The sequence below is a fragment of the Eucyclogobius newberryi genome, unplaced genomic scaffold (assembly GCF_026437365.1).
Source record: "Eucyclogobius newberryi isolate DKJ021-1_F unplaced genomic scaffold, fEucNew1.0.hap1 SCAF_22, whole genome shotgun sequence".
Classification (NCBI taxonomy): Eukaryota; Metazoa; Chordata; class Actinopteri; order Gobiiformes; family Gobiidae; genus Eucyclogobius; species Eucyclogobius newberryi.
The window spans coordinates 19,199,318-19,226,003 of NW_027315857.1; the positions used below are offsets into that span (position 1 = coordinate 19,199,318).

A 26,686-nucleotide genomic window follows, 5' to 3' on the forward strand; every position below is an offset into this window, starting at 1 on the left:
TAAAACATGATTGCAGTCGTTTAGTGTTATAATAAGTCTAACACGCTCAGTTTATCCTCTATTCTGTCAGTGTTTCTCATAATTTGATGCACATTTAAGCATCGTTCAGCTCAAAAAAGTGGAACAAAAAATGTGTTACGGCAACAGTGTACAAAAATACCCTTGGCCGTCGTGACTGTGTCCGGCGGTTCTGCTTCCCCGTCCCGTCCTACACAGACGTCTCAGACTGGAGCTTCATGACAAACTTGTGACTTTTAGGATCCACAAACTCCTCCCCCAAAGCCATGAACGGGAGCGGCGTGACGCTCACCACAAGCGAGAAATCCGGGCGTTTTAAGGAGAAGACCAGGCCCTGTCGGAGCGCGGAGGTGACGGCCTCTTCGCTCACTAACGTCCACTGGCGGCCCCTGCCGTGGTCCAGGTACTGCAGGGTGGGGCCCAGGGCCAGGTACCGCTCCAGGAAGGCCTGGAAACACAACAGAATTTCAGTCTGTTAAGATAAGATATGATAAGATAAGCTTTATTTAGTCAGGGTGAAATTTAATGTCCAGAGGAGAATGTACAGAAGGGATGATGTACATAAAGAAAATGGCTTTAATATTTTTTCTGCAATACCAGTATAATTTTCACAACCGATATTAGTTAAAACAAAAAAAATATATTATAGACTAGAATTGACCATAAACTTCTTTAAAAAAAACAAATACTGTATATAATAACCTTTTCACCTTCATGAATCTATCCATGGGGTTCAGCTTCTTAAAGGCACCGTTTACAAAAGAATATGTTGTTTTGAATTGTTAATTTCTATGGAAACGGTGCCGATTCATCATCACACTGAAGCCCCGCCCTCTGAAGCCCCGCCCTCTGAAGCCCCGCCCTCTGAAGCCCCGCCCTCTGAAGCCCGCCCCGCACTCTGAAGCCCGCCCCGCACTCTGAAGCCCGCCCCGCACTCTGAAGCCCGCCCCGCACTCTGAAGCCCGCCCCGCACTCTGAAGCCCGCCCCGCACTCTGAAGCCCGCCCCGCACTCTGAAGCCCTGCACTGCACCCGTCTTTTTCCAAACCACGCTGCCTTGTAGTGGGTCCAGTCCAATATTTTACTCACAAATGACCTAAAACAAATAAAATATATACGTTTTGTGGCCGTACCCAATGTTTTCATGTTAAAAGTCAAATCTGTTTGGCCCTAGTGCAGACAAAAGCAGGTATAAAGGTCAAAGTCAGTTCAACATGTGCTTTTAAGTGCTTAAGCATTTAAGTATAGAGCGGTTTATTCTCCACGAAGCAGAAGTCGGCCGTTACCACGATCAATAACAAAACTCACTCTGGCCTGTGGCGAGTAATTATGATGCTGGGAATGCGTTAGATGATTGTGTAATACAAGTTATCTGCTACAAAGAGTTTGAAATGATCCAGTTCTGCACCATAAAGGCTGAGTTCTTGTCCTGTACCTTGGGCGTCATGTTGTGCGTGATGCAGAACTGCAGGTGGTTGATGATGCTCTCCATGGTGTGGTACGACTGCTGCCTCGTGGCCCGCAGGTACTTCTGCATAGCGCGGGCCATGGGGGCGAAGATGGCCTGGGCCGCCTCCCGGGGGTCCATCACCTCCCGCGGGTGTTTGGGAGACGAGGGGCTCTGGTCGTCCTGGTGACGCTTTATGTGAGTGAAGGCTTCCTCCACTGCCACCACCAGCCTGCGAGGGACAAGGGGAAGAGAGGCTGGATTAGAAACAGCAATATATTCATGCAGTTTGATTTGATTTTACACTCTTTTGCCTAGTTTTCTACTGTATTTGTGTCATTTGTACTGCATCGACTTTCATATGAAGGAGGGCTGAATGGTTTGGGCTAAATATAACATTTTTCTAGCAAAGTTTGCGATTTTGATCAGTTTTGCGATTTATATTCAATAGTTCTGTTCAAAGTTCACATTTTAAAAACAGCATTAACACTCGAGAGAAAATGGAAATGCATATGAACTGTTAAAACTAACGCAAGAATCGCATGCTTTGTTTGTTGAAGACGTTTGCAGAGTTCTAAACGACAGATTTTACACAAGAGAATATTGTATTATCTGTAAAAGACTTCAATCGTTGCAGTTCTTTGCGATTTGCTACTTCAAACTGTGATTTCGATTCGATTACAAACATATTACATCGGGACGCATGAATGTGAAGCTCTTTGGTGGTTTTAAATGTGCAAAAAAATACAATAAATACACTAATCTTTTACAAAATTGTAGAGGAATTCAAACTAAATATGTTGGTGCCTCCACATTTGATCGACAAATACATTCAGTGTAAGAGCGGTTTGAGAGCGGTTTGGGAGCGTAGTGTGAGTTTTCCTGACCTGGCCTTGCGTTTGCGGACCCGTCGCTCCATCTCGGCCTCTTCGTAGTAATACTCGTTGTGGGAATTGTCTCGTCTCCGCGCGGCGGCTGCGATCATGGCCCGGGACTGTCCCGTGGAGTTACCCGTGGTGTTTTCTGAGAATATAAAACGACAAATATAAACTACAACGGTGGATCAGAGCTCAGAGGCGAGTTGTAAGTATATCCTGCTTATAATTGTTAATAGTCCACAGGGTCACTCAGTTTGTTGCTGCATTTAGGGAATATGTGCAGGTTTCATATGTCATTGAATATACATAGTAAGTTTTGCAGTATTTGTATAGTATTTGTGGTTATGTGGCACTCTTTATTGACAGTTTAAAATAAGACCCAAATGTTTCCCATTTTACGCAATAGTCGTAATTTGACAAATGAATGACCGTTATTTTGTTAAATGCTTGTTAAAACTCATAAAAAATGTTCCTTGTGCACAAATGTCTTGCATTTTAGATGGAACTTGACTGTCCTGGTATTTTCACAGTATGTTTTGTACCAGAGACAAGCTTCTACTCTGACAATGTGCAAATTTAGCCTCTAAACAAATTATGTTTAGCTGTTAAAAGCTTTTAAAAAGGCTATTTACTTATTTTTATTTATTTGTATGGTGATTTTAACACAGCATTGCCTGTCCTGAAAAATAACTTTAAATTACTTTGTGTCTGTACAAAGTATCTACAAATAAACCAAAATATTTACTACCACCAAACAATTAAGTACGGTAATTACGGTAAGTACTTTAATAGTGGTATAAATAAGTGTGTAAATATAGTTTGTCACACATATTGAAGGGGCCCTGTACCTTCTCCGAGGCTGTAGATCTTGAAGGCGGAGGTCTTTTTGGAGAGGATGGACTTGGGCAGGTTCAGAACGGCAGGATTGTGGACGGGGAAGTCGCTGTAGTAATGGTCCAACACCCAGGCGGCTGCTCGCTGGACGCTGCGGGCCAGAGACCAGAGTGAGGTTAAGACTGAGATCTGCTCCACAAACACTGACAAATGCAAAGGATGTGGTGGACTGGCAAAGAGCATTTAAGATAAGTGTCTTTTTAAAAGGCTGGAAGTACAAGGTACGACTTGAATAACATTGCTGAACAGTTTTGTAGATGTATCAAATAAGAGCGTGTGAGTATAAATAAGCATTTGACAGGAACAATACCCATTTTTCAGAATAAAATGCGTGCTACTTTTAAATACTCCAATTGCAACATTTAAACTGTAAGATTTCCCCTCTGTGGGACAAATAAAGGTCAAATTAAAAAGGTGCATTATGTAACTTTTCTGGTGAAGTGCTCGTCTCCATGGAGATGTTATTGCAATATTGGCTGACACAATGATCAATACCATGACAAATGTACAGCAATAAAGACAAGGTCTTCCATCCGACAGAGACTTACTGGATTTAATATATGAATAAAATCTGACTTTTTCACATTTACATATTATGTAAATGTGAAAAAGGTCAGATTTTATTCATGATTTTTCCTCATTAACTTTTGATTGAGTTTTCAATTTGACAGTTTGACTATTACATTAAGGAATTAATATAATTGTTTATTTTCAATTGCACGGTGCACGGTGGCAAAAGCGGTTAGCGCTCTTGCCTCCCAAGAAGGAGAACATGGGTTTGATTCCCGGACCAGACCAATATCACATGATCTCTCTGGGTGGAGTCTGCATGTTCTCCCCATGTTATCGTGGGTTCTCTCCGGGTTCTCCGGCTCCTCCCACCGTCCAAAGACATGCATGTGTCAGGCTGAATTGGCAACTTGGCCCTAGTGAATGAATGTGAGAGTGAATGGTTGTCTGTAATGTCTATGTCTCTGTGTTGGCTACTGTCCAGGATGTACCCTGCCTAAGGCCCAAAGTCACTGGGATGGGGCTCCAGTCACCCGTGACCTCGAAAGGGAACAAGCGGTAGAAAATGGATGGATGGATTTTTAATTGCAATCATCAAAAAGTATATTCAAATACCACAAGTAACAGCCATATTGCACAAATGTTGACCTGTATTGTTGATCAATCAATGACCAAGTTTCTTTTGAGCATTAAAAAACACAGGTGAAAGTGTCTAGAGTGGGCGTGTCTAAGTCATTGAAACAGAGAATAACTGTTTTCATTTTGTGAAAAGGCCAAAGAACTCAAAGTCCAGGAAAAATGGGATCATGACGTGTGAATCGTGAGTGGCTAGATTAGCGACACCGCCACACAGTGCACCTTTAACTGTATCTGTCCTCTATAAATGCAAGTTTGAAGTTAATAAGTAATAATAATAATCTAATTATTGTGATAATGTCTCACAAGTCTCACAAAAACACTTTAGTTGTCACAATATGAAATATCGAACAAATGCCTAAATGCATTCATTTGTTGCAGCAGCAGGTTAAAAAAACACGGCAACTACATAGACAACGATTCTTTGCACAACAAGAAGAAATAAATGTACTCTTATATTGTTATAACCGATATGTGGAATATGAAAGTAATGACTCGCACCAAAGGCTTGTTAAGGCAATTTAAAAGGAAAAAGTATCATTTCTATCATTCTGTTGTTTCTATATTGCAATAAATGAAGGAATATTAAGACAATCGTATCGTGCATCTTTACATCTCTATGTAAAGTGATGTAGGACCAACACTGGGCCTAATGTCGCTTCTTCTCCATTCACTGCCCTGATAACCTCCCGCTGGCGCATGTCGACGTGCACATGTGAGCCTGCGAAAGTTTAAAAATGGCGAGCGCGACATGTGAAGCTGACGCTGGTCGCTGCAGCTCATCGCCGCCCGTGAATTCGACGTTAAACCTGAGCGTCGAGCCCATAAGTCGTGTCGTCCGAAACCGTTTACTGACCTGAGATGCCCCACGTTGTAGAAGCGACTGGCTCCGTCCGTGGACCGCACCACCTTCAGGCAGAAAGCGGCCCGTAGGTGGCGCACTTCTAGCAGCACCAGCGCCAGGTACTGAATGAACAGGAGCGCGTCCACCAGCGACGCGGCGTATCCCACAATGCCCCTGTAATCCGTCTCCCGGGGCTCCAGCACGCGCACGCCGTAGAACAACCAGTAGGAGGCGACGAAGAGGAAAACCAGCGCCAGCAGCAGGCACCGGTAGACGAAGAAACGCGGGAAAGAGGCACGCGGCGGTCTCAAAAACAAGGCCCAGGTCGAGATGAGGAGGATGAGGAGTTTAAAGGCCAAAGAAATGTACAGCCCCTCGCAGGGAGTGCCACACGGGTCCAGCGAGTCCCGCCACAAAAGCTGGGGCAGAGCCAGGAAAGCCAGGGGCGTCACGAAGGCAAAGAGGCCCAAAATGGCCCCCAGTGTGAGGCCGAGGTAGCGCCGGCAGTGCAGAGGCGTCGAGTCCTCAAGGTCTTTAGTGATTCGGGTCAAATCCTCCTGAGAAACGCTGTCCACAGACGTGCCCGTGACGACCGTCGTGGTCTCGCCCCAGTTATCGTCCTGAGGAGAGAGAGAAAACACATCAGAAAACACTAAACTGCAGTTTTATTATTAACATGATTTTCATAGTCTTTACTTCTACAGGGTATCAGGCCAAGTAGTCCAACTAGCAGGACAAGACCAAACTAAATCTGTTTTCAAAAGGACCTAAAACAGGACCAAATGAGGACTAAAATGAGAGAAAGGGGCATGTTTTGGGTGAGTTTCCTCAGGGCACACCCGTTTTCACCCATCTAAAAAAAAAAGGTAAAATCATCCAGGTAGTTCTGACTAAGCCATGGGCCCCTGGGCCCCCGGGCACCGTGGCACAGACACATCGCCCCAGTGGCACTGGTAGAAGGATGGGTCAAATGAAGAGAGAGAAATTCCCTCTTACTGAATCTTGAACCTTAAAAGGAAATGCTCCAACTACAATAATAGACTAAAGCAAAAAATAAATAATATTGTTTGAAATTATTTTTATGTGAATTATTCAAAAAGCAAAATAACATTCCGTCTTCCAGAGGACAATTGAAAAGGAGATGGATAAAGGGAAAAGGACTAACACGCTACTTTATGACTACTTTATAACTGTGTACTCTAGTTTTGTTCCATCTCTCAGACTGACTGAGGCTCTTCAGGAGGTAATAATACTCAGCCTGACCCTCTCGTCTCCTCTGGTGGACTCAGCGTCCAGCAGAGGTTCTCCTGGAGGCTGCAGACCCGACTTGTCCCGACTGCTTCCATCACGACTTTTAGAGCTGCGATGTCGGTCTCTCCGCTCTCTGTGAAAGCAAAACATGAACACAAAAGGTCAATTAACTTTTTATTTCCAAACTGCATTCTTTCATCTTATTCCTTCTGCTGTACTTAAACCAGCGTGTACTTTCTGCTGTACTTAAACCAGCGTGTACTTTCTGCTGTACTTAAACCAGCGTGTACTTTCTGCTGTACTTAAACCAGCGTGTACTTTCTGCTGTACTTAAACCGGCGTGTACTTTCTGCTGTACTTAAACCGGCGTGTACCTTCTGCTGTACTTAAACCAGCGCGTACTTTCTGCTATACTTAAACCAGCGTGTACTTTCTGCTGTACTTAAACCAGCGTGTACTTTCTGCTGTACTTAAACCAGCGTGTACCTTCTGCTGTACTTAAACCAGCGCGTACTTTCTGCTGTACTTAAACCAGCGCGTACTTTCTGCTGTACTTAAACCAGCGCGTACTTTCTGCTGTACTTAAACCAGCGTGTACTTTCTGCTGTACTTAAACCAGCGTGTACTTTCTGCTGAACTTAAATCAGCGTGTACTTTCTGCTGTACTTAAACCAGCGTGTACCTTCTGCTGTACTTAAACCAGCGTGTACCTTCTGCTATACTTAAACCAGCGTGTACTTTCTGCTATACTTAAACCAGCGTGTACCTTCTGCTGTACTTAAACCAGCGTATACTTTCTGCTGTACTTAAACCAGCGTGTACCTTCTGCTGTACATAAACCAGCGTGTACCTTCTGCTGTACTTAAACCAGCGTATACTTTCTGCTGTACTTAAACCAGCGTGTACCTTCTGCTGTACTTAAACCAGCGTGTACTTTCTGCTGTACTTAAACCAGCGTATACTTTCTGCTGTACTTAAACCAGCGTATACTTTCTGCTGTACTTAAACCAGCGTGTACCTTCTGCTGTACTTAAACCAGCGTGTACTTTCTGCTGTACTTAAACCAGCGTGTACTTTCTGCTGTACATAAACCAGCGTGTACTTTCTGCTGTACTTAAACCAGCGTGTACCTTCTGCTGTACTTAAACCAGCGTGTACCTTCTGATATACTTAAACCAGCGTGTACTTTCTGCTGTCTCACCTGTGCTTCCTGGAGCTGCGTGAATGGGACGACTTGTAGGAGAAGCCCGAGTACGTGGACTCGTTGTCCATGTCTGAGGCTGTCGGAGGGCGGGGTTTTCGGGCCCCTGCTGCCCCGGAGCCCTTGTCCCAGGCCCCCACCAGCTGAGGCTTACACTGAGTGAGGCTCTTGGTCGACAGGGCCAGGGGCAGCCGCAGCAAGTCCACTTTGTTCCTGAGGGAATCTATCTTGGAGGCCTAGAAACAGAAGGAGGAAAAGTGGGTTTCAGACGGAACAATAATACTACTACTACGATATATTTGTGGTGTATTTGAAAGAAAAATACCCTAAAACGACATAAATTTGTTTAAATTGAATCAATATGTTAAAAGGGCAACTACAGTTTCCTAGAGTCATTGTACATGATCATATTGCATTGATTTATGTTCATATATGAGCAAATTATTGAATAAAAATGAAATGTAAATGGAGATTCTCAAATAGTTAAAACAATTAAAATGAGGCAGTTTGGTTATGCATCAGACATTACAATATTCTCCGCAGAGGCAGCAGTCTGAGCAGCAAAGTTCAATAATCAACCCATCCATGAATAACTTGCCTTATTTGCAGATTTTGCGGTGTGTTCAATTTAAAAAAAGACATGATAAACTATATTAATCTCCTCCCATATTACAGAGTGAGAGAAAACATGCAAACGACGGGACAGAAACGCTGCGACCGCCTGAAATCGAACCCAGAACCGTCCGGCTGCAAGGCAAAACCAACCTTTACTCCCAAACGCCACCAAAATATAGACATGGTTAACTATTCACGAGCTTCAGCTTCCTGTTTATGGGTGATACTTTGAGGACTTTGCCCATCCGAAAGACATCATCATAAGTTTGTTTTGAATAGTTCATTTCTCAGGCATTTTCATCATTCTGAAACCCATGATGACTGGGGGAATATTTCTTTTAAAAATCGCAATAAAAACACATTTTAAGCACGACACATTGCAGAAAACATCATGAAAAGCGACAACATTTAAACTACTTTATGCCAAATCTTCCCAGTTATACATTTATTACTGTGACAGGCCTAATAAACTGTCTGACTGCGAGAGTGACATCATTCTACACAAGTCTGAGTGACAAAACGCACACAAAAATACAGTATCAAAAGGATGAATTGGACACACAAGGGAAAAAACGGAGCTGCAGGATGATTTGTCGTGAACAAAGCGTCATCTCAGGAGGACGCGGAGCGAGACGGCGACAAGAAAAGAGAAGGATTGTTGGGGAAAACGCCGGCTCCGTGAACTGTATGAAAGTGCCAGTGTGGGGGCTTTGACCTGTTCTTACGCTTTGAAGGAGGAAAAACCCGAGTGATTTATGCCTTGAGAGACACTGGGCCAATAAAGAGCAATTATGGCAGCGGCTGCTCTGGTGCAAAAGACCCTGGTGTTTGCGGAATATAAGAAAAAACACGTTAAAACTTGGAACATTTGAATTAACCTCTGATAACGACGTAAATGAGGTTATATTATGATTACTGTTTGCCATTGCTATATTCTTCATTTCTACCATCATTCAGATGTTATTACACTTATATTTACTGTTTGTAATTAAGATTATTCATGTTTTTTAAGCTACTGTCTCACTGAAATCACAATTATTTCAAACAATTAGTTCTATACTGTCAAAATTAACCTGTAGCTAAATCAAAGACCTAATATATTTCATTTAATTGTCTAATTAGAGTAGGAAAGTGTCTCCACTCCAGGTTTTGAGTAGAAAAGTGTCTCCACTCGTGTCACTGAACAGAAGAGAACTCGCTGTATTACATTATTACAATTGCATATAGAGTCATTATTGAAACGCACAATTCTAACCTCGATTATGATGTATATATTATTGAGAAGCAAAATCACACTCCACTCGTGATGCTGAATCCTAAAACAGTTTAAAAGCTGCTGACCTGCGTTACGGCCGAATCTGCTGAATGGTCACGATTCATAACTCAATTGTGTTCTGATCAGAAAACCTCCATTTCTACTGCATTTTTATATTCAAAACAAAGAAAACACCAACTTATTTTTATGTTTGGCAATAAATAATGGACGTTTTACATATTTCTTCACAATGTGTTACTAGAGAATATTTTCATATATGGTGTAAGGCAGGGGTGTCCAAACTTTTTTCACTGAGGGCCGCATTTTGAAACTTATATGGAGCAAAGGGCCACAAACAACCTGACAATGTCAAATTTGAAAAGTGATTAATTTGAAGTTTTACATTTGACATAGTTTTGATGAGCCTCCACACCTTTCATAAGACTTGGAACATTATTATTAGGTTGGTATAACATCAAAATGCTTGAATGTTTCCAATTTTACAGTAAAAGTACTTCTATTTGTTGTTTGGGGCAACTTAGCAGGAAGCCGGAGGGCCAACAAAAATTGGTCTAAGGGCCGCATTTGGCCCCCGGGCCATAGTTTGGACATGTCTGGTGTAAGGTTTTCTGTCTATTGCAACTTTTGATTGTTAAAAAAGACTGTCCTGCAATGAATACAATATATTTTTGCCATTTTACAGGTAAAACCTCCATTTCTACTACAATTTATATTCAAAACAAAGAAAACACCAACTTTGCAAACATTTAAATCCGCTTTTTTACAATCCTCATGCCTCAGGATAACTGTGGACCCTGTAAGGTGCTTATTATGTGGTTTTTTTGGCAGTACTCTCTCTGTGGCTTATACTGCAGCCACAGAATCACTATTTTAATTAACTCAATTTTGTCCTTAAACACTTTGATTCAAACTGTGATGACAAATGTAGCTAAACCCATTTATAAACCAAACTAAGACCAAAAATACAACTTACAATCACTACTAGTTACGAAACGTTGATACTGATACAACTAGAGCTACGCAGTAACTTATATTCGCAGTATTTATCGCCATACCAGGCCAGCATTCCCCAACTGTCCCCTGTCGTCTCCGGGGGAACGGGCTCCACCGCTACAATGGTGATGAATGAGAGGCTCGGGGTGAGAAAGAAAAAAAATATATACATGGGGAGGGGGCTTGTTTCCACGGGCAACAGCTAAAATCACCCCCGCCCCCATCTCCCGCCCCTCCAGTCGCCCAAGAAGTGCCTTTTTCGGATCCTGCAGAGTGGTTCACTTCCCACATAATGGCTCCTAATTTAATAAACGGCGTCCGCGTGCTTTACATTTTCCTCCGTTTTCTTTTTTCCGCCTCGGACACTTTTCGCTGATGGGCCTCATGTGATGCACCAGCTGCTGTTGTTGTTAGGTGCAACACGTAAAGAGGAAAATATACAGCTCGGTTTGATTTTATACATTGAATATTATCTTTTCTCAGTCCTAAAACAATGAGATATTTAATTAGTTTGGCTAAAAGTGTAGAAATTAGCAATAATGTGTGCGTTTTAACAAAAGTCAATGATGGGTCAATGGTCAAATGGTTCATTTTGGTGTCGTTTGGAAAGAAGAGCAGAAAAAACTGACTTTTTTCCCCACATATTTTGTAGTTTTCCCAATGAGAAAACGGAAAAAAATGAATGGATTAAGACATATTTATGAATATCTGGACACAATCGTACACCATAATCTGTTAATATGTTATTTTACCATTTTCCAACATAGCTTTCCTTACAAACTTGAGATGAGTTTGTATTGTGCTTGGATAAGACAATATTGTGATAATAGTGATATCAAAATGAGTCTGAAAGTTGCATTGAGGCGTCATGAGATTCAGAGTGATGCAAACCTAGCACCGTTGTCGTAGCAATCATAATTACGCACTAAATATTATATCTCTTGAACGGTAACTAACATGTCCTCAAATATCATCGTTCAACAGGAAATGAAAATACTGCTCATTGAAGTCTGGTTTATTACTAAATGTGTTGAAAATACGAGCCCTTGTTCTGGTTGGAAGTAGGACTTGAACTGACCCAAAGACCTAAATACTCGAGAGGGATTAAAAATATCTGGAAACTATTTTAACTCCAGCTGTATCTGTGTCGCTCTAATCCTAAAATCATAAGCGTCTGCAGAACAAAGCTGTGGCTCTCACGGTCTGATGCTCCCACTGTAATCGATTCACATGGATCACTCCAGAGCAGTGTCATCTGTGATGTTATTGTGATGTTATAGATCCTCACGCTCCATGTGACCGAGACCACCAGGACCACCAGTGTTCAGGACCATCAGGACCACCAGTGTTCAGGACCATCAGGACCACCAGTGGTCATGACCACCAGTGTTCAGGACCACCAGTGTTCAGGACCACCAGTGTTCAGGACCACCAGTGTTCAGGACCACCAGTGGTCATGACCACCAGTGTTCATGACCACCAGTGTTCAGGACCACCAGTGTTCAGGACCACCAGTGTTCAGGACCACCAGTGTTCATGACCACCAGTGTTCATGACCACCAGTGTTCAGGACCACCAGTGTTCAGGACCACCAGTGTTCAGGACCACCAGTGTTCAGGACCACCAGTGATCAGGCCGCAGGGGGCCGTGTGTGAAGAGGGTTTACTTGAGCAGGACAGGGCTCTCTGAAGCCTCTTGGGGGACTGGCCAGCACACTTATAGGTCATGTATTTCTTGTTTGGGGCCTAAATGTTGCACTGCAGCTTCATAAAGAGCAGGAGACGCTGGGGGCCAGACCACAGCTCCTCTGCAGTGCTGTAAAGATCTACAAACACTAATGCTGTTTGGTGCCTGTGCAAACAGATGTGGATTGTAGTTTGTGTGTGGCCCGCGGTGGGGGCGGGGGCCCCGGGGCCCTCCAGGCCTGAGGGTGGCAGTGGGCCAGTGAGGCGTGGCCGCTCCTCTGTGCCTGGATCTGGGCCCTTTACGATCCACAAACAGAATCTCAGGTTTTACGTGCGCGTTGCAACTTCGTGTCCTGGAAAGCACTTGTGTCCAAACACTTGCTCCAGAAACAACAGCTCAGAGACACAAACAAAGACAAGGCGCGGTACAAACAAACAAACAAACAAACAAACAAACTGTTGACCACGACCAACTAAACTCACATGTGAGCGTGACCTCAGCTGCAGCCGCGGCCGCTCCGTTTGGCACCGTGCGTAAAAGCGCAACGGATCAACGGAGCGGGACTTTCTCTCGTGGACCGAGTCAATCACGAGACGCCAGAGAAATGAAAGATTAATCGATAATGTTGTGCCGACCCCTGAACCCGAGAGGGACAATTCCCACGGAAACAAAGACACAACACGGAACCCGTCCGTCCGTGCGAGCGAAAGTAACGCACTTCACGCCGCGCGGAGGAAGAAACAAAGCCTGTTGCAGACGCGTCTTACCTTTCTCCCCCGGTGGAAAGAGCGACACAAAGAGCGAGAACAATTCCGTTTTCCGCCTCGGACCTCAGACTTTCACACTTTCTCTGCGGCTCCGCGCGGTTCCACTCGCTCTCGGCGCCTCCTCCTCGTTTCTTTTCCCCCGCAGCTCCGGGAGTCACACAAAGGACACACGCCTGATGCACGTCTGTTGCGCCCGAGTGAGCCGCGATGTCCCGCTGAGGGTCGCTCTGAACCGGCTCCCGACCACCCGGAAGCGAGGCGCGCCGCTTCCGGTTTCTTTCAGCGTAAACGTCGCACCGAGAGTTGTACGAATCATGACGAAAGAAATGAATGAACGAAAAATTAAATAGCACTGCAAGTTGAAAAAAAACAAAAAAACAAATGTGAACTAGATCGCTTATGTAACGTAAATTAATAAAAAATAACCTCAGTTGAAATTAAATATTGTACTTATGATAATGTATTCACAATCAACGTTTTTAAATCATGGAAAAGTTGAATACGTTTACTTTACATTAGCTTTGGCTCTGAAAACTAAATGGCCATTAATTTGTCCCATCAGAAAAAAGAAAAAGGAAGTCTGCGTTCAAACAAGCCGCAGTGCCATTTAAAACCAGCAGGGGGCAACGTCATGTAAACACACTGTTCAATAACACTAAACTGCACATGTATTTTTATCCAGTTTTTTTTTAATCTCACAAAACACATGACACGAATTCTTCCTTTCCTTCTGTGCAGCCAACAGTCTCACCGTTTTTAAAAACATATCGAGAAGAAAATAATTTATACATCTTTTTCTTTTTTTTTTAAATCATATCTACAAAAATAAAATAAAATACGAGGACTAAGGCTTTACAGGAAACCAAAAACATAAAAAAACAAGTGGGTTTGATCTCTCTATATTACATGGGTGAACAAGATTATTTATAAAAAGACACAGAATAACAGTGAGATGTGTGTAAGCGTACAGTAGTTCGCACCGTGCAGGGAAGAGTCATTTTGTGCAACATGTTATTTATATATATATTTTTTATAAAAGGAAATAGCGCGTGTTTTTCGCCTTCTCGGGGCCACAGCGCTGATGTTAGTTAGTGTACAAAAAGATATGGAAAAATGGCGGATACAAACGCGAATGTAGAGGTAGGAACTGGAAATGCAAAAGTTGTGTGATGAGGAAACGTGGGAAGTGAAGTATGCAAAAATAGATTTGTAAAGTAGTTAAAATCAAACTTTTCTTTCTGGTGGAGGGTCACTACTTTGTCTTGATTACGTTTCTTTGCCTGGCACGTCCCACAGTATGGCATTAAACGCGCATGTATCCGTGGAGACGAGCGGGTTATACGCCACCAGGCACAAGTTACGAATATCGGTGAAAAGCGATGCTGCTCATGGTAAGAATTCATGATTTGGAGCGCTAAAAAACACCTGTAATTGGAAAAAAAAATGTAAATACAAGATAGACATGTTAAATGCCATACTGCGGAACGTTCCAGGCAAAGCAATAGCATGACCATGGAGACGAGCAGGTGGCAGACCCGTCGCCAGAAAAAACACGCCTTTCACACCTTCAAAACGCCTCGAGTTCAGGAGCGCTACGCAACTTAACCGTCCAGTTGTCGCGTCTCCGTGGAGATGTTCTCGCCATGTCTGGAATGTTCCGCAGCGTGGCATTAAACCTATGAAACGTTTACTTCAGGTTTGTGTGCGTTTGTTGCTCGAAAACGACCCGTAACTGGGCCCGGAGGCGCCGTCTCCTCGAAAACGCCACACTGCGGAACATTTTGGGCAAAGCAAGATCATCTCCATGGCAACGGAAGGCGGCGTACCCTCCACCGGAAAAGATACGCAATGCACCTTTAATCGTGTTCTGTCGTTTTTACAAGTGTAGAGTGACATACTAGTTTATTGGGCTTGTGTATTTCTGATTGTTTTTGTGATTTAAAGAAAGGAAACGGAACATTTTCGGTAAGTTAGCTTTACAAGTCAAACAACAAAAGTCTGACAAGTAAATAAACTGTAAAACAAGATGAACCTATTTGAAGTTTAACTAAAAAAACGACTTATTTTTTGCTGTGTGGAAGTATTTGGATTATTACTTAAAATAAAAAGGCAATCGTTTAGAGTCCTGGTCCGAGACGTTTAGATACTGAGCAGCCAAAAGGAAAACAAAACAACAACAACACAAAACAAATGAATGTTCCCTTCTGAAATTGTCACTTTGGTTGAACATTTTAGCTCATGTAACAAAGGCAGCGCGAGTGTTCAGCTTCAAAAAACGTTCTAACTTCTCCTTTGCCCCAATAGTGAAAATCTCCCACCGAAAGTGAAGCGGTTGCCGTAGTGACATCGGCCAATAGTGTTTGCGACGTGCATAGCATCACTTGTGGTTTTTAGTCCGGTCAGTTTTTGTCAACGCGTCAGTATTTGAAACCAGTTCAAATGTAACTCCAGTGTGATTGTGTCCAGCAAACACGACGCTTCTGTGCAATGTCCACAAAAGCATCGTTCTGGAACCAAGAAAGCCCTGTTTTTATTGGAAGAAGTGTGTGTCGTTTGACCTTTTTTCCTCCCATTTACATTCGTCGCCCAATGACTAATAAGAAAGGGCTATGAGACTTATAATGAGTTCCCTTTGTGCATTAATAATAGTGTTTTTTTGAGTAGAATTCCTGATTTTCCTCGTCAACATTTGCTGAATTTTGTGATCATTTAAAGCCTCCACCACGTAGTCTATTGAGATTGAGACTCATTTCAAGTCATTCTGTGGAATATTCCAGGCACAGTAAAGACACACGCAGCTCAAAAGGTATTTCAGAGCAATAAAATGACCCACGACGACGTATACGCTTTTAATTTTCTGTATTTGCGGTTGAAATGTCGCACGGTGGAGCTGTAAGTCAGTATTACTTTTATAATTTAGGTGCTTTAGCCCGTGCCACATTTACATACTAATTTTATCTTCGGGCACAATATATTTTCATGAGCAAAATAGCCATTGGTGTTAATGCATTTGTTGTCCATCTGTGAAACTGTGAAAACTGAAATTTGTGAGTTTTGACATTATTTTCAAACCCAAATGGGAGGAAAAATTCAAACAACACAGTGTATCGTACGCAAGTCCTTCTGAACGGTCCAACGAACACTACATCCAGCACGAACACTGAAAACAAGTAAAAAAAGTGGAGAAAAAGTCACTTTGTTTGGAGTGAATGTGTGAAAAAGGAAAATATGCTTTCGTTAGTGTCTTTTATGACCAAAGAAAGTAGTATCTTTCTTTACCACAGTGCTAACTTATGTGCATATACTGGACTCTGTTAAATATATTCAACAAAAAAAAAACTCGTCATTTGTGCAATTATTATTTTTCCCGGACAAAGCTACTTGGTGATGATCCCTTCTTGGCCACTTTTTGGAAACTCGGGGCGTGTTCACAGTACTATCCATGTGTTTGTCTGTTTTCTATTTACATGTACGTTATAAACAGTGGAGCAGCTGAAGGGTGCACAGGCTGAAGGGTGCACAGGCTGAAGGGTGCACAGGCTGAAGGGTGCACAGGCTGAAGGGTGCACAGGCTGAAGGGTGCACAGGCTGAAGGGTGCACAGGCTGAAGGGTGCACAGGCTGAAGGGTGCACAGGCTGAAGGGTGCACAGGCTGAAGGGTGCACAGGCTGAAGGGTGTACAGGCTGAAGGGTGCACAGGCTGAAGGGTGCACAGGCTGAAGGGTGCGGTCAAATTCAAGTAAAAAAAAAAAAAAAAATAGATTCACGTTGTCCCAGTCAAAGAGTTTTCCCTTCCAATTGAACGCGAACGTGTCCGATGAGTTGCTGTGAAGAGGGATTTGCAGTATTTCAGTAGTAAAGCGGTAGCGTAGTTAGCGAGGGAGCGAATGAATTGGCCGCGTCTAATTTCTGATCACTTGCCTCCTTTGACTTCTTGATACTTTGAGAATTTTACATTAGATGCGACTGAAAAGGAATAAAGTAACTAAAGTCTGGAACACACAGAAGGATTTTTGAGCCATAAACACTTCATAAACGCAAGACATAAAGCGCTAAGATCCTCTGAGCGTAAAAGAGTCACAAAACGGCGCCTTTGTTATCCCGTAAAACGCGGATCGGAAACATATTTTGTACTGAATGCTAGGACGCGTGTCACAGGAAGTCGTGTCGTGTTTTCTGTAGCGAGCGTGCACATTAAAACCTGTTAAACAACACTTAAAACTGGATTAAAAGCGGATTGCACTCGCGGTAATTTGCCGAATCTAATACTATCGAGGTGAAAAAAAAAACACATGGGAGTTTAACTTTAGCGCGATTGTCGTCCGTTTTGCGGTTTCCCCGAGTCTGTATCCGTAACTCCGCCTGCCTAGACGGTTGCTCGCGGCGATCCGGAGCCTGAACCGGGCAAATCATCCAAGCTTAAGGAGTCAAACGAGGCCAGAGAACAGAAAACGGGGCCAGAAAAAGTCAATGCGAAGCTATTTTGTACACGTCGAGATGTCCGACTTGAGGTTGCGTCGCTCCCATGACGATATTCGTTAACAGAAAGCCCGGCGCGAGTAACCTGAATTGTCCCGATCACAGTCCTTCGGCCGAGGGTGGACTTGGTTTGCAGTAGTAGTCCAACTTGTCCCTGATGTTTGGAAGTTCGGAGAGCGAAACAGATGCAGATGTGAGTAAAGTGCTGGGGGTATTTACGGGTCCATCGGACAAAATCCCTTAAATTAACTACTTTTTAACGTCAAGTCTGTTCCGTTCGTTCAACCAGCTCGTGGAGGCGTACATTGTCCTTCGCACTTGGTCCAACTCTTTCCACTTCGGAATTGTCGCACCCAAATGTAGTTTTTGTCTTCATGGCTCGTCTCGTGTTCCTTCATACATTTATTGTCTCGTTCGCTTCAGAGGCGCGTGCAGAGTCGCTCCTCGCCGCTTCAGTCTGCTCCGGAGGAACGTCAGAAACCAGTCGACTGGATCTTCAGCTCGGAGCTTCGTTCTTTGCCTGGTCAAGCACAAGAAACGTGTGTAAGATTGAACCAGGATAGTACCAACAGGAAGAACTGATACCCAGATACTCATCAATACTGAAACTAGTGATGAAACTGAATTTGTTGGACCTTTTCAGAGTCACTTTACAAAGGGTTTAATCTGAATTAGGACTAGAATAAGACCAAATGATAATATTACATAAATGGTACTTGTTTATTGAACTTCTATCGACTAAAAAATTGCTTTTTCCTTCCAACACTTCCAACAACTTTACAATCGTCATGTATGTAGTGTTAATTTGGTCAACTACAATATTTTTGCTAAATAAAACAAAGTAATCATGATAACTAAAAGCAAGACTATAAAATACATACATTTTTGTCAACGAAAACAATGACTAAAACCAGATATTCAATCATTTAATAACGTAATAAATTAATTAAAAGGAACAATTGGAGATCAAGTCCCAGAGCCCCAAATCAGACCAAAAACAAAGGCAATGTCCAAAGATCACGGGACCAAAACTGGATTAAAACAAAAAATAATTTGTTGATTAAATCTGGACCAAAACCTAATTTATAACTCTGCTTTGTAATTATTCTGTGCGGTGGATGTTTTGGTTAGTCTGGACACTGACCGTCAGCTGATCCGAGGGAGGGCGTCCTGGACACAGAGGCCGAGGAGCAGTCGTCCGAGTCCTGACTGGAGGCTCTGAGGTTCTGCAGCAGCTTCTGGTGGGCCTCCTCGATCTCCTGCGGGACAACACACACAGACAGTCAACACTGGGGAAGTACTGCTGTTGGCCTTCATCAAAGCTGCACAGTGTAACAGCTCTGTTTGGGGTCGCCATAGCGCCGTTAGAGCATTATTACCACGAAAATTCCTCAATATTAAACGTATATCCAGGGAGACAAGCAGGTAACGTCACCAGGCCACGCTACAGGTCAGAACTGTGGAGAGGCGAGCCTGCTCAAAGTAAAAATGCATGTTTTCCAAGGTACTTTAACCTCGGTTTATTGTACGGCTCTAGGGTATCAATCTTGCAATATTGGCAATAATCACTACTGCAACAAATTAAATATTACACCAGGGTCCACCAGCTGATATTTTATTGTTTTTAAAAATGAAAATGTAAAAAAATTGTGATTTTATTAACAATTTTCCTTATTCAAGCTACTGCAAAATTAGCCTCGATTTAGTATCCGTTCAGTGCGAGTTTGACCAATCCATTTATTTAATTATAGTGTTAAAAAGTGTTAAATATTGATATCACAGGATTTAACAGCTGCTTCACAATCAATTCCATTATCCTGCAGCTCTAATAAACACACCTGCAATAGAATGAATGACAGAAGGAGAACTTTAATGCCATAAGTTACATAGTTCATGTTTAAAAATGGAAACTGAATAGTAGATCAATAGCAGCATTAGCAGCATTAGCATACAGGATTAAAACAGTATTTCTGGCACGTTTTGGGTTTGTAAACGACATTACGCTGTGGCTAAAGCCTCAAACTCACCCGCAAATGTCGCAGTTTATTCATCAAGCCCTCGATCGTGTGGAAAATCTCATCGACGTTTTTGATCACGTGACTCTGCGCCGCCGCTTCCGATTGGCCCGTGCCGTTTTCCTGCCCCGGCGGCGTCGCCTCCGGTCGGTCGAGGGCCGGCACTTCTTGCTGATCCGTCCGCGCGGCCGATGACATCACTTCCTGGAGGTGAGGGGGGAAGTTGGTGGCGACGGGCGTGGCGGGGTCGTCGTTGGCGGGGTCGTCGGCGACGGGGTCGTCGGTGGCGCTCTCTCCGTGGTCGGACGGCATCACCAGATAGAAAATGTTCCCTAAAGCAAAGTCGCCGCGTTATAAAGTTATAATACAGCAATTTGTTGTTCCTGGAATCATGAATGGCCAATTTTACATTCAACTGAGCTTCAAAAAGTCACTATTCTGAAGTATTTTTGTATAAGAAGTGGGAAATTACATTTACTTTTGGATGAAACTGTTTTCTGGCTGTGTACTTTTACTCTTATTTATTTCTACAAGTAACAAAAACTTTATGTTGACAATAAACATTTGTGTTTCCTGAAGATATGACTTGGATTCAAATTTTTGTGCTCAATAAACATCAGATCTTGAGCATTATTGAAAGGTTTTGTCAAAATATATACACAATTTAATTATTATTGTGGCTACTCTACCTCTGTAAGTATGATTTAACAGTATTATAATGTAAAAAGTGCTGTATGTAACGTTTATGTTTGGGGGGTCCAGCACCCTCTCGTCTCCATGGAGGTGTTATTATAGTATAGTTATGCCCGGAATCTTCCACAGTATGGCATTAATACATGTTATGATTTATACCATGCTCTGGAAGATTCCAAACCAGGAAAAGCAGGTTGCGTAGTGCACCTTTCAAGAGAAAATATTACATCCAACAGTAAGCCTAACTCTGAAATCAATAATAGAAAAATTCAGTTGAAACATGACTCAAAGAAATTCCATAGTTGCCAGGGCTCTCAAAAATCACAATGTGCAGCAGGAAGTACTAGTAAAGATCAAGTGAAAAGGCATTTTAAACTGTCAATACTGAAACTCCAGCTAACTCACCCTGAGATCTTAATTAGGAATGACTAATACATTACATTAGTGTCTCAATATCATGTGACCAGCTTTATGAAATCGAACCTTCTGAATGCAAAAGTAAAGCTATTGTGATATAAACAGCCACATACAAACAGCCACATACAAATCCCTTTACATTGAGGTACATGTTGGGGGTCCAGATGGAATAGAAATAACATAATTTAGCTTCTAAAACAGTCACAATTATTAGTTCTTATGATTATATTGTGACCTGAATAACCCCTAACACTACTATTATCGATTAACCAAATAATCGTGACATCTCTAGTGTTAAACTACCCTTATACTACTAAAATAATGAATAATAATAATTGGATTTATGTAGTGCTTTTCAAGACAGTCAAAGCGCTTTACATCGCCTCATTCATCACTCACTCAGAGGTATTCAGCAAATAAAAAATAAGATCCCACCAACCGATTAATCGACTGTTACTTTATGTGCACAATAGTGTTCGTCCCATTGCATAACGCACGACAATATTGCCCCTCCCTCTCCGCTGTGAAGGTCAGAATGTACTTTTGGCAGGTGAGGTGGTGCAGTGTGGCAGGGCTCACCGCTCGGCTCGGCTGACCGGTCTGAGGAGGAGGAGGAGGAGGAGAGCGCGACATCGTCAGTGATGCCACCCGGAACAGAGGAAGAGAAAGAGCCCCCAACCACAGCTAGGCACAGGACAGAGCAGTGACAAAGAGAAGGGGCGCGTGAGCGTGTCCGGGCCACAGACGCGCGGGGAAACGGAAAACGGGTCGTGCGTTTGGTGCAGCGAAGGGCATGCGGAAAGAGAGACAAGGTCAAAACCAAACCAACCAGATAGGGGGCGAGTGGACGTGCAAAGACGAGCCGCTGATTACGGCATTTGACAGGGATATTGTTTGAATTTAATCGACGTATAACAAGAGAGAGCTGCGCCAACGATGATGCAATACCTGCCTTTTAAAGAGTAAGAAATAAACCAAAAGGTGGACGTTTATTTGGAGCTTTGGAGTTAATTGATCTCATATCCAGACAAATATACCCGTATTTTCCGGAGTATAAGTCGCACCAGCCAAAAAATGCATAATAGAGAAGAAAAAAAACATATATAAGTTGCACTGGAGTATGAAATGTGGTTGCAAGTGTGAAAATAACAAATAATATCACATAGAAGTCGTTTCGGAGTATAAGTATATAAGTATAAATATAAGTCGCTTATAGTCCGGAAAATACGGTAATGTGAAGAAAAGATCGATCTAATCGGGCCGATATTTGCACGTTTCAGTTATCGTCCTTAAATCTCCAACGTCACCCGACTAAATTAAAAACATTTAACTTTTAGTGCGAAAAAAAAAGGAAGGCACTGCATCGAATGTGAATACACAGCTATGTTATGAGTCTGCAGCGATTTCTGAGCATAAAACGTGAGTAAAACTATCAAAATGTGTTAAGATCGCATATTTCTAGCAGTTGTTTTAATTTATGAATTGATTTTATGAGAGAATGAGTCTGTAATACAATGTCTTATCAAACCTGCATGCTTGAACTGTCCTTAAAACGTGCAGGACTTTGAACCAAACCACCATCATCGGCTTGCTCCGCCTTTTTTCCACATGCACGCCTGTAATCCCATACCTTTCCTCACGACTCTGGGCTGCTCCGGAGCGTCAGGTTCTTCTGGTTCGTCGCTTGTGCTGAAGTTGAGGACCGTCTCCAGGGAGCCGGGCCGTTGTTTCTCCGTGAACGATCCGTCGGCGGCCGTTTCGTTGGTGGGCGTGTCGTCTGAATCCTGACTCCAGCCGTCGTCCTCCAGATCTCGTAATATGAGCTGCCGCAGCGCTTCGACTGCCACACAAAGGGGGGGTTATTTTACGGGGAAAGTCATCAGAGGATTCCCACGCACGAGACGGTTCTTTTACGAGCGACTTTTGGGAACCGAGCCCAATTGTCTATTGTCTACGGCTGCACTGACTCCAAACGGTTACCGGCATTCCCCTTTAATTACTTATCACCCACTAAATTTTACCTTCATTATTTACAGGTTTACATGAAAATATATAGCCAAATGAATTACATAATAATTAGAATTTAGAGTTAGTTGAGGACTGAACACATGTAAGGTGAAAATCTAAAAAGAACATACCGGTAGAATGATTAAATAAAATGATGAAATAACATATCATTTTAGTTTCAAGTTTCATTTAAAGCCAGTTTTAGGCACAAAAAAAAATAATCGGGAAATGTGTAAAAAGAAAATTATAATAAAACTTTCTTAGTAAAAGATTATTTAGTTGCAATAAGACTTAAACGGAATTAGAAGCAACTAAATATGATCTATCATTGTCTCGTGAGTATGATCTTATTTTTATTTGTTGAGATTTGTTTGCGATGAGCCTCCAGGGAACATCTTATTCACAAAAAATGAGCTTTCTTTCATTAAAAACTTTACTTACCGTATTTTCCGCACTACAGTCGCACTGGATTATAAAGCGCACTGTCAATGAATGGTCTGTTTTTGATCATTTTTCATAGAAGACGCATAAAGCGAAACAAAACGTGTACCACACAAAATCCCTTCAGTAAGCACAACCACAATTAATCCATATACAAAGCGTACTGGTCGTTTGTAGAGGTAAATTAAAGGCTTATAAGTGCGCTTTATAGTGCAGAAAATACGGTAAAACCTTTCCTCTCAGCACTAGTCATGTTTTGGAGTCTAGAAAACAATTATTGATTACTTGTTAGTTGTCGATCATTTATATTACTGGTTAGTATAGGGTCATTGATGGACTGAATCTTTTGAGACAATTACCGTCTTGTAAAGCGGCCTCGGCCACGCCCGCCTCCGGCCTCTCGCTGCTGAAGAAAGAGTCTTGTTCCGAGCTGGTGTCGGCCGCGAGCTCCTCGTTAGCGGGCGAGTGGTTTCCTCTGGAGTCCTGCTGCTCAATCAGTGAGATTTCTGAACAAGAAAAAGGATTTATTTGAAACGGAATTATACCGAATATGTTTTATCCATAGACGAATATTATCGCTTCCATTTACCTTCCGTTGTCGATACGGGAGAAGAATTGCCTACACTTTGAGAGCTGCAAGAACGCACAAAAAGTCAGCAAAATGTACACTTGTAAGCGTGTTCTTCCTGTGTACTCACGATAATCGCATTGAGCCGTGGTTGATGACGGGGGATGATCCAGCAGCTTGGGATATCGTTTTGTCAAGTAAATCTTTCCACCTGAAAATCATTATAAATATGTAAAATGTCATCCTTTCTTCACACACAGATGTTTTTGCACATTAAACAAGCGTAATTCAAGCTTACGTGTTTTTCTCAGACGCCGTTCCTGCCACAAGTTCATAAATCTGCCTCTCTGTCGCACTGATGACATACAGCGCTTTGTTGTCTGTAAATGAGAACGCACACGTTTGTGGAGTACAGTATCAAATTTACCAAAAGTTTAAGGTAAAAGGCTCAGGGAAAACGTGCAAAATAATAACTACGAGCGGTTGGGAATGTAAAAAAAGAGTTTCTTGTAGCACATTGTACAATTGTAAAACTATGTACATCCAAATACATATATCAAAACTATAGCTAATATGGGAAAAAATAAGAAAAAGAGTCATAACTTGGAGGGTCTGCTGACTTCTCGTCTCCATTAAACCCATTAGCATTTATTGAATATTTTCTCATTGATAAAAATACATTGAAAATCATGCATTCTTATTTAGAGCGGCGTTGCTTCTCCACAGATCTGACCAGTAACCACCTGCTCGTCTTCTTTGAAATTAGGACTGTAACTAACCAACGAGAAGTCAGTCAACTGTTTCTTCATTTAGTCGATTAGTCAAACAATTATTTCTGTTGTACATTGAGACTTTTTAAATACATTCACAGCCGGATGATGGTTGAAATATTAAGACTGAAGGCTTCTAGATGGAAACTATTTACAAATAAAGAGTATTATTGAGGAAAATCTGAAATCATTTAAGGTCCAGATAACAATTACGATGATCAAAATATGATTACAATTACTTTTCATAGTCTATTAATCGTTGCAGCCCTAAATGAGTTTAATGTCACACTGTAAAGCAATATCATCTCCATGGAGACGAGCAGATGGCCCCCTCCTTTAACTTGAACATAATCCTCATATAGACTGACTTTAATGTGGCAGTGCATGCGTTTAAATAGTAAATCTTCTGTGCATTAAGATAAGATTGTAGGTAGAACATTCAGTACCGTATTTTCCAGACTATAAATTGCACCTTTTTTCATAGTTTTGGCCGGGGTGCGACTTATATGTGATATTATTTGTTATTTTCACACTTGCAAACTTATTTCATACTCCAGTGCGACTTATATATGTTTTTTTCTTCTCTATTATGCATTTTTTGGCTGGCGCGACTTATAGTCCGGAATATACGGTAATGCCTTAGTGATGTTTGTCTTTTCTCACTGACCTGTCGCCACTGACCGGACCAGCAGTGAGTCCAGTTTGACCAGAGGGCTGAAGGAGGTTTTCCCCTCTCCCGTGGGCCCTCCTCCTCCCCCCAGCCAGCGGGAGGGGTACCGGAGCTGGAGCCGTTCGTCCGGGCCCCGCTGCAGGAGAACCAGGAAGTCCGACAGCAGCAGCGCCTGGATCTCTGACGGGAAAAAAAAAACACACGTGTGCGCGAATGAGCGAGCGGCAGTCGTAGCTTCCGAGTCATCTTTTTGGAAAAAATGACGAGGGAATACCTAGCTGCTTATCTTTGCTGACTTTCCACGTGAGAGGGCCTTCGTGAATCATTCTTTTGGTGGTTAGATCGAGACTCTGGAAAACGGATGCAGGCAGGAGTGAAAATAGGAAGGAAGGAACGCAATATAACAATATAAGTGGCAGTTCTGTACACCGATTTCAAAGTAAAATATTAGCCATGAGTCAAGATTTAGTGTAGGTTTTGTTCAAATACTTGTGTGCGTTCCACAAAATAACGGATCAGCCTTTACAAGCCTCTCTAAAAGCCTCTTTGTTCCATGGATAAAAAAATAAAGTGCTTTAGGCCTTAGTTATTTTATTACTTGGTTTACGGATCCGCCGCACTTAAGATTATCGATTTATACAATATAAATAAAATAAATTATCTTTTTTTTTTTATAAAGTACCGCCGACAGAGCAAAATAGCATTAAATTAAATGTAAAACGCGGTATTAAGTCAAAAGCTAAGAGCGCGTGAAGCAATTTCTCTAAAATGAGAGAAATGTTCTAAAATGAGTTAAGATTCTACTAAAAAAGAGACATTCATTAAAATCAACTCAACAAAACGCACCTTGAACTGCGGCGCGGCGTCGAGTCGGCGCTGATACTGTGCGAGGCGTAACCGCTGCTCCGTTTCCCCGACGACCACGTTGACGTACTGCAGTATCCCGCGGCAACTGGCCTGAGCGCGGTGCAGCGAGGCCAAGTCCGACGAGCCGGCTGGAACAAGAACAAACGGTTATGACTTTTACTCTGGCGGCGGGAAAATACATCTCAGGTGGTGGTTAAAATGATGGAAACACAAAAATTATAACAGCTTGAAATGATATTGTGTATTTAAGTGACATACAAACACATTTATTGATACGGGACGAGGGGTGAATTGGGAGCTAGTTATAATTGACAATAGAAAAAAGTTACAGCATTTAAACCATGAATATAGACCCTTTAAAATATAATCAGAAGGTAAAAAAAATCCGTAATATAGTTTTAATGATTATGTGACATTAGATCTAAATGGTAAAGGTTTTAAGTCTTAACTATTTTGAATTTCCAAGGTAGGAGAGTTAGTTGGATAACATTTTCCTTGCCTCAGAATTGTAATTTGTGGTAAAGTATGTATTAAAAAACTATTGTGGAGCAAATATTCTGCAAGGAATTATTCAGTAAAACTTAAAAATCAAAATGTCATATTGATAAATGTCTATCAAATAAACAAATTGTATAACATATATTTGTAAATGTCTTTAAACCAGGCTCTACGATCACATGTATCTGAGGGATTGTTATTTGATCATTTGACACTTAGATTTTCCTGTTGTTTTGTTGCCAATTC

General features: G+C 42.2%; 2 protein-coding genes across 8 annotated transcripts in view; both read right to left on the reverse strand.

The window, feature by feature from the left end:
- Positions 1 to 204: 204 nt before the first annotated feature.
- LOC140371776 (vang-like protein 2) lies at positions 205 to 13,137 on the reverse strand. Its single transcript, XM_072458983.1, has 8 exons — positions 13,016 to 13,137; positions 7,679 to 7,914; positions 6,490 to 6,610; positions 5,239 to 5,846; positions 3,191 to 3,327; positions 2,352 to 2,487; positions 1,453 to 1,696; positions 205 to 466 (listed from the first exon to the last, which is right to left on the reverse strand). The coding sequence occupies exons 2-8, from the start codon at positions 7,747 to 7,749 to the stop codon at positions 209 to 211; spliced, it is 1,575 nt and encodes a 524-aa protein (XP_072315084.1). The 5' UTR covers positions 7,750 to 7,914; positions 13,016 to 13,137; the 3' UTR covers positions 205 to 208.
- A 547-nt stretch (positions 13,138 to 13,684) lies between these two features.
- Positions 13,685 to 26,686, reverse strand: part of arhgef11 (Rho guanine nucleotide exchange factor (GEF) 11) — a 33,991-nt gene continuing 20,989 nt past the window's right edge. For 6 of the 7 annotated variants that reach the window (XM_072458552.1, XM_072458549.1, XM_072458548.1 and 3 more), the window contains 12 exons: positions 25,922 to 26,070; positions 25,350 to 25,425; positions 25,073 to 25,255; positions 23,934 to 24,015; positions 23,766 to 23,846; positions 23,657 to 23,700; positions 23,427 to 23,573; positions 22,250 to 22,459; positions 21,199 to 21,303; positions 19,522 to 19,841; positions 18,639 to 18,753; positions 13,685 to 18,014 (listed from right to left, as the gene is read on the reverse strand). In XM_072458552.1, the coding sequence (XP_072314653.1) occupies positions 17,968 to 18,014; positions 18,639 to 18,753; positions 19,522 to 19,841; positions 21,199 to 21,303; positions 22,250 to 22,459; positions 23,427 to 23,573; positions 23,657 to 23,700; positions 23,766 to 23,846; positions 23,934 to 24,015; positions 25,073 to 25,255; positions 25,350 to 25,425; positions 25,922 to 26,070 (1,559 nt within the window). In that variant the 3' untranslated portion in view covers positions 13,685 to 17,967. The remainder of the gene's footprint in view (positions 18,015 to 18,638; positions 18,754 to 19,521; positions 19,842 to 21,198; positions 21,304 to 22,249; positions 22,460 to 23,426; positions 23,574 to 23,656; positions 23,701 to 23,765; positions 23,847 to 23,933; positions 24,016 to 25,072; positions 25,256 to 25,349; positions 25,426 to 25,921; positions 26,071 to 26,686) is intronic. The other variant, XM_072458551.1, reaches the window with a different exon arrangement.

What these genes read in the sequence shown, in the direction of transcription:
- LOC140371776 (XM_072458983.1), bottom strand. Translation starts at nt 7,749, where the DNA reads ATGGACAACGAGTCCACGTACTCGGGCTTCTCCTACAAGTCGTCCCAT. An exon ending in CGCAGCTCCAGGAAGCACAG is followed by an intron (nt 6,611 to 7,678) that starts GTGAGACAGCAG and finishes TTGCTTTCACAG; the next exon opens with AGAGCGGAGAGACCGACATC. An exon ending in GTCCGCAAACGCAAGGCCAG is followed by an intron (nt 1,697 to 2,351) that starts GTCAGGAAAACT and finishes TGTCCCTCGCAG; the next exon opens with GCTGGTGGTGGCAGTGGAGG.